We start from the raw sequence: 17,500 nt of genomic DNA, 5'->3' as shown, positions 1-17,500 counted from the left end.
CTGGAAAATTGTGCTTCGCGCTATTAAGGTCCGCGATTCTCTAAAGAACTGGGGATATATCGACTCAGATAAGTGAGCCTTCTGTTCCCGTAAAGAAATTATAGATCACAGTTTTCTCAATTGCCTCCGTGTGAAATCTGTATGGTCCTACTTTTCCCCTGTTATCTCCTCTATCCTTGGAACTAGCTTTCTCCCATCCTGTACCTATGTTTTCTTTTTTTCGTTGGACCCCCGCTAGTCCAAAACAGAATCGCATTGCTCGCTTTCTAATTAAGACAATTCTGTACAGCATCTGGAAATTTCGAAATAAATCTACCTTCTACAATGGGAATGACCCCCCTGAGGGTATAATTCGCTATGCCCTGAGCGAGACCAAAAAGAGAATTGCGTGTGACTACTTCCGACTCTCGTTATCTAACTTTAGAAACGCTTGGGAGTCCCCATCAATCTGTACAATTGATGGGGACTCCTATAGAATACTTTTGTAAATAGATTACCTTAAGCTTTAGTTAACATCTGATTAAATCAACTTGGAATTATTTACAACTTAGAATTACCATTAAAAAATCCTAGAGTTACATTAATATCAGTTTACGTTAGCCCTAGCCATACCAATATTATAAATTAAGCTTATATTAATATTAGTTTACCTTAAGCTTTAGTTAACATTTGATTAAATCAACTTGGAATTATTTACAACTTAGAATTAGCATTAAACAATCCTAGAGTTACATTAATATTAGTCTACGTTAGCCCTAGGCATACCAATATTATAGATTAAGCTTATATCAATATTAGACCTAACTATTTTGGAATTATTTAAAACCTTTCACCAATATTAATAATATTTAATACTCGTATATATTTAATACTCGTATATATTTAAGAACTATTGAACTTTGGAACTTTGGACTGTTTATTAATAATCAGTTGGGGCCAAGCCCACGTGCGTTAGCACTTTTATTTTGTAACTTAGGTGGCTTGTTATGAATAAACCCATTTCAAAACTTGATATATATATATATAACTGCAGACAGTACTGTTTCGGCCTTCTGGGCCTGATCAGTGCAGTGCTGATGCTAGGATGGGGGAGAACGGAGACGGTCACCTCAAACGACTCAAGCTTTTTGGTATCGTCTAAGCCATGGCAGAGTGCTCAAACTAGAGTAAACTAGCGAGCATAGATTTGTGTCAAAAATATTTTTGACATTGAATGTTTATTTTATACAGTCGTGTCATTATGAACATTGTCCTCAGGCCTACGCCCAAAGCAAGTCTCGCAAGATGATACTACTTTTCTTTCTTATATGAGGGTTTAGAAATAAAGTCTACTAGAACATGTACCGCTTCGTCTATTTCTAGTATATCCGGTGTAACAAGTACAAGTATACAATCTGTTTTTTTGTATATTTCAGCACAGATATACATATTTTTTAATCAATAAACATAACAGCTTCGAAACAAGCCAGATGTAGTCATGGTAACTGTACAAAACATGCAAGGGTAATTCTGTATAGGGGTATGAGAAAATAAACACACACACACACACACACACACACACACACACATACACATACACACACACACACACACACACACACACACACACACACACACACACACACACAAATGCTTGAGCAGTTTTTCGGAAAACATCCACTAAATCATATATTAAAGTCACCTGAACATGAGTGTCCATCGCCAGTGTGTCCCGATTTACATGTACATTTGTAAGAACCGTACGTGTTGGTACAGTTTGCATTAACGTCGCAGTCACTGATGTTATATTTACATTCATCTATATCTGGAGTTCAGAAGGAGAAGCGGTAACTAAGTTAGAACAACTTACGAGAGGCAGCCATCCTGGAACTGATCATGACTCAAACCAAACATTTCGATAATGACATTAATAATAGCATTAAATATATGTATAGTTTTCTTGATAATGATAACTCTTTACAAAATAAGATAACTCAAACTAAAAACTTATGGGACCTACCTTCGTTAACCATATCACAGTAAATTAGTACTGCCTTCCCTTTCTCTAGCCAATACTTGCTGCTTGCAGTGTGTTTACCTTCACTCGCCTTTATTTCGTGACAAGACAGCGCTGGTAATTCAGGAATAGAACCTAACGGAGCTGTAATAAAGATGGGTTTTCCATTGTCTTCATTTTCTTAGTTTTATCAGGTGACAGGAACTGGGTCGGCCGAGGATAGAGAAGAATGAAACAAATATAAATTGCATAGATAGATAGACTTTTGATTTCATACCTCTGCCGTTAAGTCTCCTAATGTAAAACCATCCTGGGGCTGAAAGAAAATTCTCTGGTCTCGCCTCCTTGGTGCGGTTATTTAACTCACATATTTGGTATTTTCGATTGTAGTTATAGCTTTGGCACGTTATCTCCTGTCCACATTTGACATCGCAGAGGTGAGGAGCAGCCACTGACCATCTTTTGAAGACAGAGCGCTTAAGAGCCATTCCTTGTATGTTTACTTCTGTACTGCATTGGTCAATAGCTGTGACAAACTCCACGGCAGAAGCGAAAAGGGCGAATCTTAAATGGCGGAATATCCAATACATACTTCTTTTTTTGTGATGAGTCTGAAAATACAATTTGAGTATAGGACTTCTTAGGAGCTTACTTTGAGAAATAAAACCCATTTTTTTCTCAACAAAACTAATAGCGTATCAGATGAAGACATATAACAATCATACTACGCCCACCGGCATTAAGATTTTGCTTTCAGATTTCAAAAAATACTCAGTAGATTGGATTGTAATGGCAAAATTTGCACAATGCTCTATGAAATGCCAAATTAAACGTCGAGGAAGATCAGTAGAACCCTCACAGAGCTTTATTCGATAAAATGATTTTTCGGTTTTAGTAACTTTTATGTGAACATATGAAATTCATATTTCTGAACTGCGGTTATAGAAACGATCCTTGCAGTACAGAGCAATAATAAGTAATAGTGAAAATCAGACCTGAGAAACTCAGGCCTGTACGGGATTCGAACCACTGACCTCTGCGATGCAAGTGTACCGTTCTACCAATTGAGCTAACGAGCCAGCTGGGAGCAGGTCATCAAATTAATTCAGGCCGTACAGGCCTCAATTTTTTCAGGTCTGATTTTCACTATTGCTAAAATAGTGCTCTTTACTGCGAGGATCGTGCACAATTACGTTTCTATAACCGCAGTTCAGAAAATATGAATTTCATATATTCGCTGTGTTTGATTTATCATCTTGCGGGATTATGTGGAATTAATAAACTCAGAAGAATGTATATACAAGCATGAAAAATCTCTATCCAGAAACGTTGGTTCCAAATGCGAAGTGCAAACGATTCTTATACAGAGATAACTTTGGAAGAAATAATCTAGTCTTCTTGACCGCGAAAAAGAAATAAAATAGGGAATTAGGACCAAACAGCAGCTCGGAAACTATGACAAGAAATCCTTTCGCACTTGACTATAATTTATTTCGAAATTCTTTGTCTAATCATGATATTTTCATATCTTAGATGTGGTTGACACTTAAACGTCTTTTTGGTAATTATTTATTCATTCTTTATACAGTCGTTTTTATGTAGGCAGAGCAACATATTGTTTTCAAGAGCTTTCATATTAGCGGGGCTCCCACGGCCGCGAAGCGCGCGTGGAGCAGATTAATTATTACAAACCAAAAATTTCGCCATTAACTTACTATAGAATACTCTGCTTCGAAAATAATGAATATCAAGGTCTTAAAGGTGACAGAATAAGCTCTCGAGTCAACGACGCTACGATTCTCTAAGGCGATGCGAATTAGGGACATAAAGTGAAAACCGCACTTTCGGACTTCAAGCGGGGCCTAGCGACAACTTGACGATTCGATGGCCCGGTAAATATTATGTTCGAGCAACGATGTGTTCAAAAAGTATTGTTTAAGAGAAGTTTTTGCGTCAAATCGAAGTTTTTTCAGAATTTTTAACATAACGCTGCGCAGTTTCTGGCCTTGAAGGCTAGTCAACGATCTAAGCATGATGAATTTTACCGCGTGGGCTTTGTACACGTAAGAAATTCGTACGTTTTTTCGATTATAACAGCAAATCAAGAACTGTTTTGAATAAATCTATCGTCCCGAAATATTTCTTGGCCATTTTAGTCTTGCTTCCTATTGATAGATTTCATGGAACTTGAGATCTCTTCACTCACGGACAAATTCGCATATTCCAATTTGAATTATGCCCATTTGCACCGCATGCGAAAATAGTTAGCGATTTTTATCTCTCATCTTGATTTATAACAAAACCAAAGTTAAGCGCGCGCTCTGATTGGTCAATTCAGCGTCCCCCATTTGCCCATGGGTGTACGCTGCTGACGTGAGCAAGTGCAAAGGCAATTTTTCCGCGCGCACTTGTATTTTCTGGTCACGTAAGATTTGTTAAATAAAAGGGAACTCTTTAGCTACGATGTATCAATGTTATGTTATAAAACAAATGGTAAACACCACAGCGTACACTATTGAGTTATGGATGCACTTGGGAGGTTTGCTAAGCACTCAAGAAGCTAGAGTCCCTCTCGGATATCGCCTCGCGCGACTCTTACGCTTCTTTCGTGCTTAGCAACCTCCTGGGTGCATCCATAACTTAATAGTGTACGCTGTGATGTTTACCGTTTGTTAATTTTTAGTTAAAATGTAATATGTACCTGTTGCTTTTTTCGTGGAAATAAGTTCTTTAATTAGTCTTCTTTTGCTGGAGCTTGTTTTCTGGAAAAGACGATTTTTAAAAATTTACTGCGCATTGCGTTTGCTTTCTTGGTTTCTCCAAAATTGTGACTTCTCACAGGCACGTGTTACACGTAAGTGTGAATGGGTTTAATCGCCAAATTTTCACCTATTGGGAGCTCCGTTTTTAGGCTTGGCTAAATCTATATATTACACATAAATAATCATGTAAAGGTACTGGTAGCAAAGCCATAATAGAGCAGAAGTTAATTCTTTAAAACTGCCAAAGTTGACAAGTTATTATTGCGAAACATCATGATCGGTCTAAATTAGCTTTTAAACGTCGTGTAATGAGTTATCCCTCGAGTTCTTAAATAGTGTAGTGTTTAACTAAGGAACTCCACAATTTGTTAATAAAGAATTGCTAATGGAAAAATTAATAAGAAAAAAATCTATATATTACACATAAATAATCATGTAAAGGTGCTGGTAGCAAAGCCATAATAGAGCAGAAATTAACTCTTAGAATTTATTATCTGCTTTTATGCAAAAAACTCGTAGTTAATTCGCTGAAAAAAATGTACCCTAGCCTTCTTTGAGAGATAGGCCAACTTCATGCTTTTAGTATACAGAAAACAGGGAGTTACGTGTAAATTATAATTCGTGAAGAATAGAAATTTAGCGAATATTTTTACTCAAATCACCCATTGGTGTATCAGATATGATCAACTCTTACCTCTTAAGATGCAAAGTTCACTGTCTCATCACCTAACCTTACAGAAGCTATGGTTACGAGAAAACAGTTGGTTTCGAGCGAAAAAGAACTTCCTCCGTTCTCTCTAAAGTTTCACTGAACAATGGCAAATTAAGATGAACTACTTAGTTCTAAGCAGTTGTCATCACGATCCTGAATTGTGCGATTTAAAACTGCCAAAGTTGACAAGTTATTATTGCGAAACATCCTGATCGGTCTAAATTAGCTTTTAAACGTCGTGTAATGAGTTATCCCTCGAGTATTTCAATAGTGTAGTGTTTAACTAAGGAACTCCACAATTTGTTAATAAAGGATTGCTAATGGAAAAATTAATAAGAAAATAATTTCTTTGACAAGGGAATATATTAACCTTCTAGGAACCTCAAGCCTTACCCGTCATTAGCTATCCAAAAAACTGCTCTTAACGTAATAGAATACTCTTATGGTTGTTTTATTCAGGACAACTGTACATAGAAAAGTAACGCACATTTGATTGACTGAAAACGAGCGCACTTTTCATGCAACAAGAGTGCAAAGTTGTAACACGACTGCAAATTACAAATAGTGCGCTGGAACTTTCAAAACTTTGTCTGTCTTAACTATCTGTGGTGGCTTTTTAAATTTTGCTAAACTGTTTTTATATTCTTGATTTTAGAAAAAAAACCCTATACTCGAAACTTGTGAGCAAACTCATTCAGCTTCCCTCTCAAGGTCCTTTTTCAAGTCGAGAAATTAGCAGATTATTTTGTCTATCACCTGCTTGCCAGTCGCTTTCGCATATTCACTCTACTGCGCCGGCAAGGTTGCATTAAGGAAAGCAATCAATTGCGTCATGGTATTATGAAAATGAAATACTTACATATGAATGCTTCAAATGAAGTCAAGTTGACCTATCCTCCAACAATTTAGACTCATAATTCTGCTAAATATGTTGCAATTAACTTTTTAACCCAGGAAAGAATCATAGAAATGTTTGCATGAATCTGTCCTTTAATCGCATGTTGATTAAATGAACGATTCGATTTAAGCCTTAGCTACGTGTTTCTCTTTATTCGAAGACAAGACAGTGTAAGCTCGAGCATGACTCCCGGAAAGAATGTTATGAACTCAGAGATATTCGTTTTTCTTTATCAACACTACTTAAAAATTTTGTTCTCGCTACTACTTATTAGCGATTTTCTATGCTATTGTGTGTTAACCTCCAACATTTGGCGAACTCATTGTCCTTATTATACATTCTAACTATTCTTATCACCTTTATCGTTTTTATAGCGCTCATGGCGGAATGTTTTCTTTATATTTCCCGGTAACTATGAAGTAGATTGGCAAAAGCTTAGGATAAGAAAGAGAAAGAGTAGTTCAAAGCCTCATTTGAATCTTTCATTTTAATCATAAAAACGAAAATACTAGAAATGCTGAATAATGTGATGTCTTCCATCTTGTATGTTATACATCATCCTGTATGTTATTTTTGAGATGTTGTATCTTTGATCTTACTCTTTAAAAAGTTGCATCTCTTTTGCCTGGGCGCTCAAGTAATGCAAGTAATGAAACGAAACTGGAAAAACGTTTAAAATATGTTGGCAGCAACAACAATACTACTTCCGCTGAGAACAATTCATAGATATCTCCTGAAGACCACCCAAACATGTCATGAAACTCTTCGTTTTAATATTGAAATCGGAATCTTTGAGACCTTTCTGCCAACACGGACACACTACAGTATTGAGGAGTTAAAGACTTACGGTTAAAATTCAATTCGCGAAGAATAGAACTTTTCTAGTAAATGTTTTACTCAAGTCATCCATCGGTTTATTTGATATGATCAGCTCTTACCTCTCAATATGCAAAGCTCGTTGTCTCCTCACCGCTTTTGAATTAAAGGTGCTTTCTTTTATAACTTTACAGTAGCTATGGTTACGAAATAACAGTTTATTTCGAGTGAAAATGATAATTAACTTTAGAAAACAGCTTTCTCCGTTCCCTCTAAAGTTTCGCCGAACACTGGCAAAGATAAAATATTTATTTCTACAAAAATTAAGCAGTTGTTGCGATCCTGAATTGTGCGATTTGAAACTGCCAAAATTGACAAGTTATTATTATGAAACATCATAATCGGTCTAATTTAGTTTTCAAGAACACGTCTTTGTAAGAATCAAGCATCTTGGAAAATTAAATTTTCAACCCCTTCAAAATTTGCATGCAGTTAGTAACTGCATGCAAAACTTGAAGGGGGATTGAAAGTTTTCATTTCCCAAGATGCTTGATTCATACAAATACTTTTTCTTAAACGTCGTGTAATGAGTTATCCCTCGAGTTCTCCAATAATGTAATGTTTAACTAAGGAACTCCACAATGTGTTAATAAAGGATCGCCAAGGGAAAAATTAATAAGAAAATAATATCTTTGACGAGGGAATATTTCTAGCTTCAAAGAACCTGAAGCCTTACATTGCATTAGCTATCCACAAAACTTCTCTCAATGTACAACAATACTCTTATGGTTGTTTTAATCAAGATAACGGAACATGGAAAAGTAATGCAGGATTGATTTATTGAAAACGAGCGCATTTTTTATGCAACACGAGTGCAAAGTTGGAACACAAATGCAAATACTGCACGGGTGCTATCAAAATTTTGTCGTGGGTGCTTCGGCCTTTTAAACTTTGCTTAACAGTCTTTATATTCTTGTTTTGTTTTCTTATGCTAAGATCTATATAAATTTCAGAACAAAAAGCCTTTACTCGAAATTTGTAAGAAAACTCATTTAGCTTTCCTCTCGAGGTCCTTTTTGCAAGTCGAGAGAAGACGATTTTGCCTATCACCTGCTGGCCAGTCGCTTTGGCAATTCACTATAAAATGCGCCGGCGAGGCTACATCAAGGAAAGCATTCAATTGCGTTATGCTATTATAAAAATCAAATACTTACATACATATGCTTTTGAAGTCAAGTTGACTTGTTCTAATTTCCGACAATCAAGACTCGCATTTCTGCTAAATGTGTTGCAGTAACCTTTTTAACCTTGTAAAGAATCATGGAAACGTTTGAATGAATCTGTCCTTTAATAGCATGTTGATAAAATGAACGATTCAATTGAGGCCTATAGCTACTGTATTTCTCTTTTATTCCAAGCTAAGACAGTGTAGGCTCGAGAATGATTCCCAGAAAGAATGTTCAGAACTCAGAGACCATTAGTTTTTCACAACACTACTTAGATTTTTTGTCCTCGCTACTACTCATCAGCGATTTTCTGTTATTGTGTGTTACTATTCCCAAATTTGGACAACTGACTGTCCTAAAATAATTTGCCGTCGCGGTTTCGGTTCACAGACGACGCAAGTTTTGGCGATTTCACGTTGCCGTTTTGCATAGGACGGCTAAGAAATGAATGGGCCACAAGACAAATGTGTGCTGAATGAATTTGTACCAGGCAGGTGAAAAGCGCATTTTATCTTTTTAGTTTTCGTCATAGTAGATGTTATGCTTGTTTTCGATCTTGACATTTGGTTTTCTAATTAGCAATGGAGTTTTTATTTTTACTTTCAATTTTAGTTTTAAAACTTCCTCTGGCCTCGAAGAGAGAGAGCTACTGTTTTGTGAAATGTTATTAAAATTACTAACGGTATTTTGGCCGTGCTTAGTGATATCATGTCAATTTTAACATATTATTTCTCGGCAGAAAATGATAAAATGCGAAATCTAGGCAAGGAATATAGAGCTCAAAACTAATCCCTTCAAATTTTAACTTTTTTCATGGGTGGAAATTATCAGATCTAATTCGCTCGGAAACTTTTTCTGCGGAGTTTTCATATTTTTCAGAAATTTAAAACCTTTTTAAAGAAGGCTGTTCTCAGCATTTGCCGCCTTTTTACCGTAGTTGCAGTTACAATAGTCAAAAGAAAAAAAACATCAATAATAAATTTCTTGCTCCTGTTTGTTTCTTGAGGATGTATATAACAATTCTTTTATTAGTCGTGAAACGATCAAGAATTCATCTATGAATATCGCAACTTTTCGTCGTAGTATGAGTGTCTCGGGTGTTACTTTGAGAAAAAAAAAGAAATGTATTTACTTTCTTAAATAAAAGAAATTGAAAGACTTGGTAATGATGGAAGGAATCGCACACACCCTGTGGAGCAGAATGATGACGAGAAATAACACGATCTTGATCCTCACAATTCACGCACAGACAATAGTACCATAATAAAGTAAGTATCAGCTTGATAAATTATTTGCCTCGCACAAATCAAACCTATACACGGGTTTCTACTTGTATTTTACTCGTTTTTCTAATAATTTCGTATCATCATTAGGTAACTTCTCTCCATAAGATGTCCATTTCAAAATTTTATTCTACCGCAAGGACGGCGTTAGAAAAAAAAAAAAAAAAAAATTCTCGCTCTCGAGTTTCGCTTTCTGCGGGAGCGGGAATCCCATCTTATTTGTTCGGATAATGCTTTCCTTTTTATCTTCAGAAAGGAATAAGCACATTATTATTAGTTGTATTCAAATGATTTGAATGAAGTCTTTCATTTTCAGAGTTTTAACATGGTAGGATCAAAGAAAACTGGCCTACCTTTTCAGCGTGCAGCAGGCTTTCTCTAGGGTTTTTAATTGACGAATTCAAAACATCTTATAAACGAATCTACCATCGATATTTGTCGTTTGACAATAGGTAATATATAACCTGTAATTAATTATTTAGGTGTTATTCCTGTCCGGTCCTTGCCAATAAAAATCGCTGTTTTTTTTTTGCTTCAGTCTTGGAAGTTTGACATTTTTTTAAAGAAATGTTACAACTGTTGAAGCGGTATGAGTGTCGTGAGTGCAACATTTAGTAAAATAGAACGTAAATGGTTTTCTTAGACCTTTCATCAGGTGTTGACATAAAAATGAATCGCATACATCCCGTAGGGCAGAATAATTAGAAGGAATAACGCGCTTTTCTCCCTCACAACACACGCATCTATTAGCGACCCAAAGAATCAATGATCAGCTATAATATATTACAGTCAGTGTACACACATCGAATCGGATCCCTTCATGTATTTTACTCTAGCCTACTGTATTTTCGTATCACTATTAGTGTGTGAATCATTTCATAGACGCGAGTCAGCAAGTCTGGGCGATTTCAATAAGTTAAACTATGAAATTATTGCAGTCCACTGAAAACCGTTAAATTAAATATATAAAAAATACTTGGAATAAAAGGCGTCCTGTACTCTTGATATATGATTAAAATTAGCCAACACGCCGAAAACACACCAATACTGGGCATAAAAACCCCTTAAATCCAGCAGGTGGAAAAACGGGAAACGTGTACCCCAACTAAGTCAGTGATGCTAGTTAAGATTATATGCTAGAGGTAAGAACGTCACCTTACATGCACTGACATACAACTCACTATAATATGATGCGATCCACTACTTTGCTAAATGGAAAAAAATAATAATAATTCCGGAAGCTGAGACCTTCATATTTCCAAAAGAATTTGTTAGCATAATATCCTACGCCGATAATGGTAGAATGAATAGATAATGACTAGATGTCAGAAGCAAATTGTCTCACACGAGTTAAAAAATAATACACGAACACAATATCAAAATATCCGTACTTGAACATGCTGTGTCCTTGAAAAGTCTGGAGTTATGCTTTTCCCCACTTTTGTTTCCTTTGAAAGATTTCTGTGAACGGTTCGATATTTATTTCGCTTTTTTTTGGCGAGAAAGCGGCCATATATCATATTCTTGACGTTTTTGAATCTTGCTTGCAATGATTCTTTAAAAACAAACACAACCTTTTTTTTTTCATAACAGTGAAAACTAAAATCGTGCTCACCCTTAAGGAATAATGAATAAACTAGCGCGCAACGAAGGAGGATATCCTCCCTTGCAAGAGATTTTTCTTTATAGCCCCCGTCCTCACAAACATCAAAAAGAATTGATTATCGGCTCTTATGGGCTTTTAACCTTAAACATGTCGAAGCTAGCTCTGCTCAGGCCAGATGTCCTTAAACAGTTATGGATGATGTGCTGACATACTGTAATATAGAATGCCACAGAGATTACTTCCATTGCTGCACTCATCCATATCTGGAGGTAAAAGTAACATTGTGAGTATTCCTTTTGCATTATTGGAAATATAATTTCTCTCCCTGCATTTCAAAAACTTTCTGTGTTTTTACTGGCTTTGAAACAACTGACTCATTAGGCTTCCAAACCTTGCGCGCTACATAACACAGGAAGAGTGTTATGAAGAGAAAACAATATGCCTCGAATGCCGAGTTCTAAAAATTACAAGACATTCGTTTTGGTATATGTTTAACACCTGTCGACAATATGTTGTCGAGGGGTATACTACGAAAGTTTTTCTTCAATTAAAAACATACGATGTTAACTAAATATGACACCAGTGAATAATCATGTGTCCAAAGAGAGACTCTTATTCCACGGGAGAATGTAAAAAAAAAAATTAAGGCAATTTTTCGAAATAAAAAAAAATGATTTTCCAACTAGCTAATATGTCAGTTTTTATTTCCCTGAGTGCGAGGCTAACTTTAGGCTCTTCTTTGAGTTCGCGCAAGCACTAGACATACAGAAGGAATTTTCGGAAATGTATTCATTAAATTTTGATGACCTTGATATAACTTTATGGATTGATACGACTGTCTCAAAAGAATTCGAGGCTATTAGCTGTAAAAAAGATGACCAAGTAATTGCAAATATTGTTCGGTTAAAACTAAAAAAAAAACTTTGCAAACATACGTTCACATATTGTAAATGTAAAATAATTTCGAATGAACAAAAAATAAACAAATGTAAAATAAATGTAAAATGAACAAAAGATAAACAAATGGAAAACAAATGTAAAATAATTTCGAATGAACAAAAGATACCCGTGCATTAAAACGGACAATGAGTTTCAGTAGCCATTTTGTTAGTTAGACCTCTATACACGAGACATTCGGTCTTCGAAAATGTGCGTTTCCTTTTTGTTTTTGATTTATTGCTTAGCTAAAAAATTAAGAGCAGAAAAATAAAGGTTTCGTATCTACAAATGCAAACTTTAAAACATGCCATCTGGGTAGGACAGAATTTGTCTAAGGAGAAGCACTACCAAGATGAGGAACAAGTGGAGAAAAACTCTCATGTCCGCACAAAACCAGCTGAAAAGAAATACTTTCGATGTTTTGAAGCGATTGAGCACACCGAGAAGCATAACAGCAGTTTGTTGACTGAGATGTACCTCCAAATTAAGGCTACACTCCCTAGAAACGTGTTAGCCAATCACATTTGGCCGTTAGATATGAAAAATGTTTTACCGCCTGTCGCAGAGACGCTGAGAGATCATTTGGTGTGTTCTGAAACAGTTAATTTGACTAGTTTTCTCCTCTGGAAGTAATTTCCATCTTTCACTCTCTACCCTTAGGGACTCTTCTTGTACCTGTTTCAGTGATTAAAAGCTGCATCAACTGAGAAAAAAAATTATTAGTTGAACTCTGCGAAAATGCAAGGGCATAAGAAAATCTGAATTTTGTCTTTTTTTCAAATTGATACCTCTGTGGCATTTTGACCAAATTTCCTGAGAGATTTTAGAACACAATTTTAGAGATCATGCCTTCCATGATGAAAACTCTTTTGTCAAGTGTCGTTCTCACTGAGAGTTATATTTTAGCCCGATTTGCACATGCATTTTAAGTATTCTTTCCTCTAATTTAGTGAGTTTTTCATATGCAAATTAAGTCGAATAGAAGGTTCTCCTCTGATTCTGAGTGAATTTTCCATATTTATTCTGTGAAATGACTAAGTACATCTTTTCATTTGTAGCAAGAGAAAATTTCGTGAGCGCGCTTTACACTTTCGATCAGGGTTCATGGCTGGGGCGAGGAGGACTGAACCAATAAGTTTCATCCTTCCTCGCACCACAGAGCTCCATCATGGTTATTATTTGCGAACTGGAAATGCTCGATCAGATCAATTTAGGGGGGCCACAGACAGATTTAATATTTTTGTTACTGTTCGTTATCAATAAGATGTCTATTTAATGTAGTACCTATGTAACACTGACCCATTCTGTAATTCAGCCTTAGCTGCGAGAGTATGGAATTAGACAATCATCATCATCATCATCATCATCAAACTCATAAATGTACAATATTTTTTGCATTTCCCATTTTAAAATATTGCCTCTCTTCATTCAGGTACAATATAATAAAGCTTAGCGGGGTTAACCGGTAGAAGGCCAAACGATTTAGCCGTTAGGCGTAAAAATGAGAAAAAATGCGACCATTAGTCGATAATAAAATTAGTCGTATAATTTTTTTCTGGTAATCACAATGAAAAGATATTAACCGCTAGCCGTAAAATTTGACCCTCTTTAAACAGAACACTTAAAAAAAACTCCCACTTAGATACTCTTTTGAACAATTTACCTATTAGATATACTTTATGTCGTACGACTTCTACTCGAATTTAACTTTCCTTTTTTACTCTCTAGATCTGTTTCTTGATTTGAGTACATGCATGTATCCCTCATTTCATGCTGCATCTTTATATGCCACGTGTGAAAATACAGACCACAGATTGGCAACAACTCTTACTTGCACAATTCATGATCAAAAGAGTTTTTCACTCGCTCTGATAGTTAAAAAAAATTAAGTTAGCTACCGTTTCAAGTCCTTTTTCAGGTAAATTAGCGTTGAGGTTTTAAATGTTGTACAATAACCTACTTCCATTTTAAAAAATAACTCAATGTCGTTATCAACTAGAACAAAACCTTGGAGATGTTTGATTGTTCATGCTTTGCACCAGGCCGTCGTCACTCAAGTTACTGCCATTCACACCACGACAATTTTTCCCACCGCAATACGAGCCTCCACCTCCCCCTGCTTGCGGAGAACTAGTACCGCTGCCTCCTCCAGAGTAAATTCCACCTCCACCTGATGCGCCGTTATCCTCTGCTCCTCCTCCTCCACCACCAAATCCTCCCACTGCTCCTGGCGCTGGTCCGCCATTATTTCCACTGTTCATATCTCCTGCTCGACCTCCTATCCATGCTTGAGCAAGACACTCACCTACCTCTCCGTGACTAGGTCCTTTCCTTGAACAACCCTGACCATTCCAACCCGCACTCACCCCCCCCACCCCATGGTAGTTACCTCCAAGAGTGTTGCATTCACCTGACTGCCCTCCGGTACCACCCATCCTCACGTATGACTGAACTTTTCCCACACTGCTGGTTCCATTTGTTCCCGACTGACCATCCACTCCATTATATCCACCAGACGCACCCCCACCCCCTCCGGCAGCTATTAGTAACACATTGTTCGTGGTATAAACAAAACTCCCTCCCCCACCTCCAGTTCCAGCATTGTCCTCAACAGACAGTCCGAGTTCAGCTGCCGTTTTGTTGGTTGCCTGCCCCCTTTTAACCTCCACTGAGTCTCCATCCCTTTACCCCACCACGATGTTCAGTACAGTTCCTTTTTTCAGCCTGACACTGCTTTCTTGAAAGCTCCCTTTCCGCCATAATATGTTCCAGAGTTGGATCCATAGTTGCATGAGTGTGTTCCTCCTCGAGCGCCCCAGGCTTTGATGAAATAACGAGCGCTCCTAGCAACAGTGAATTTCTGTATGATTCCATGTCGTCCGCTGTTTCCATTTCTCGTAAAATTGAACGAACCTTTGCAGAATAAATATCCAAACCAAATATTACGATAGTGATCTTAACAATAGTAGATGCATAATTCATAATACTTTCCAGATACTGATAACTATTCATAAAATAAAATAACTCAAACAAAACTTATGGGACCTAACTTCGTTAACCATGTCACAGTAAATCAGTACTGCCTTCCCTTTGCTAGTTGGATCCAGCCAATATTTTTTCATGGTGTGTTTACCTTCACTTGCCTTTATTTCTTGACAAGAAAGCGCCGGTAATTCAGGGATAGAACCTAAGGGAACTGTAGCAATGAAACGTCTTTCATTGTCTTTATATTCTTAGTTTTATCAAGTGACAGGAACTGGATCGGCCGAGGATAGAAAAGAATTCAAGAAACACAAATCACACAGACAGACATTTGATTTCATACCTCTACCGTTTAGTCTTCTAATATAAAACCATCCAGTGGATGAAAGGAAATTCTCTGGTCTCGCCTCCTTGGTGCGGCTATTTATTTCACATATTTGGTATTTTCGATTGTATTTATAGCTTTGGCACGTGATTTCTCGTTCACATTTGACATCGCAGAGCTAAGGAGCCGCCACTGACCATCTTTTAAAGACTGAGCGTTTGAGAGCCATTCCTTGTATGTTTACTTCTGTCCTACATTGATCACTAGCTGTGACAAACTCCATGGTAGAAGCGAGAAAGGCGATTCTTAAATAGTGGAATATCCACCACATACTTCTTTTCTTGTGCTGAATCTGAAAATATTGAGTATAAGACCACAAAAGTACATTGTAAGAGCTTACTATGAAAGATAAAAGCCTTTTTTCACTCGATAACTGATTATGTGTCAGATGAAGACGTATAACAATCATATTGCATCCACATTAATATGTTGCCTGGAAATTCCTCAAACACAGTCCATAGCTTAAGTTGTGTGAGCAGAGAAAAATGAATCTTAACAACCTTTAGTCGACTATTTAAGTTTTGAAGGATCTTTCAGCTATTGTGGAATGATAACTTTGAATATGCTTGACGCAGTTAGTAATATTTTCCTTTGTTGATCTTTAGCAACCCTTGAATTGTGTCCTCGTGATTGTCCCAAACGCTTTACGCGACCTACGTAGAGCGTTTATATAAGCATGAAAAATCTCCATCCAGAAGAAATGGTTCTAAACGCGTAGTAAGAGCGATTCTAATGCAAAGGAAACTTTGAAAGAAATAATCTTGTCTTATCGACCGTAAGAAAACAAGAAGAAACTTTTACCAACTTGACTACCAACAACAACAACAACAACAACAACAACAACATTGACTTTATTTTTTAAAATGAAAGAAATAATGGCTTTTGTAGCCCGCAGTTAGCAAAGCTATTCTAGGCGGGCTACCTAAACAGACACTGTATAGGCTCTCACACATACACACACACACACACACACACACACACACACACGCACACACACACGCAACAATGAAATAAATAAATAAATAAATGAGCAAATAAAAATACCTTAAATTTAAAGGTGCTGTTCATCCCCATGATTATGAAATAAATATTTCGATGCGTATTTTCGTTTTATCTGACTATAACGTTCAATAACCAAAAGGGCAAAACAGACCTAAAGAGTAAAACAAGAAACTATAACAAATAATCCTTCCTCGCTTGTGCAAAATTAATTCATTACGAAAAGGATTCCAGGTATAGTTACGACATACTCAAATCTTGCAAGAGGTTGAAAGCTAAGTGCTATTTTGGTAATTTTTTAGGTAAGCAACATATTGTCTACCAGAGCTTTCGTATTTCAAAGAAAAAAACTTGTAAAGGTTGAAATAATAAAACTCTTGTGGAACCAAAGCTAATTCTTAGAATTGATTATCTGCTTTCTTGCAAAAAGATTAGTTAGTTTGCCGTCAAAATTCTACAATACCCTTATTTGAGAGTTACGCCAGAGATACATGTAATAAAGTTACATTTTGTAAAGGATATGAGTTTTCCACGGAGTGTATCATTCAAATCATCCATCGGTGTATTAGATATGATGAACTCTGACCTCTTAAGATGCAAAGCTCCTTGATCCCTTCCGCTTTTGAGTTAAGAGTTCTTTGTTTTAAAACAGTAATGGATCTGTGGTTACGAGAAAAAAACAGTTGGTCTCGAGCCAAAACGATAATGAACTTTGGAAAAAAACTTCCTCGCTCCATCTGAAATTTCGCCGGACAATGGCAACCATAAAACATTTGTTTCTTAAAATAGACAGTTGTCATCACGATCCTGAATCGTGTAATTAGTGTATTTTGCAACTGCCAAAGCTGACAAATTATGATCCTGAAACATCAGAGTCGGTCTTAGGTACCTTTCAG

At 36.5% G+C, this 17,500-nt stretch overlaps 1 protein-coding gene and 1 pseudogene across 1 annotated transcript in view; both read right to left on the bottom strand.

The window, feature by feature from the left end:
* LOC148739393 (uncharacterized) overlaps positions 1-6,100 on the bottom strand; it is a 10,382-nt gene extending 4,282 nt beyond the window's left edge. Inside the window, exons 1-5 of the mRNA XM_088749470.1 lie at positions 5,453-6,100; positions 4,698-4,758; positions 2,274-2,607; positions 2,000-2,140; positions 1,682-1,804 (exon numbers count right to left, since the gene is read on the bottom strand). Of these exons, the coding sequence (XP_088605596.1) occupies positions 1,682-1,804; positions 2,000-2,140; positions 2,274-2,586 (577 nt within the window). The 5' untranslated portion in view covers positions 2,587-2,607; positions 4,698-4,758; positions 5,453-6,100. The remainder of the gene's footprint in view (positions 1-1,681; positions 1,805-1,999; positions 2,141-2,273; positions 2,608-4,697; positions 4,759-5,452) is intronic.
* Positions 6,101-14,229: 8,129 nt separating this feature from the next.
* Positions 14,230-16,679, bottom strand: LOC148739392 (uncharacterized; annotated as a pseudogene).
* Positions 16,680-17,500: the final 821 nt, after the last annotated feature.

Source organism: Stylophora pistillata, chromosome 2, assembly GCF_964205215.1.
Source record: "Stylophora pistillata chromosome 2, jaStyPist1.2, whole genome shotgun sequence".
Taxonomy (NCBI): domain Eukaryota; kingdom Metazoa; phylum Cnidaria; class Anthozoa; order Scleractinia; family Pocilloporidae; genus Stylophora; species Stylophora pistillata.
Note: the sequence above shows the minus strand (reverse complement) of the source record. Positions and strands in the feature narration are given on the sequence as shown.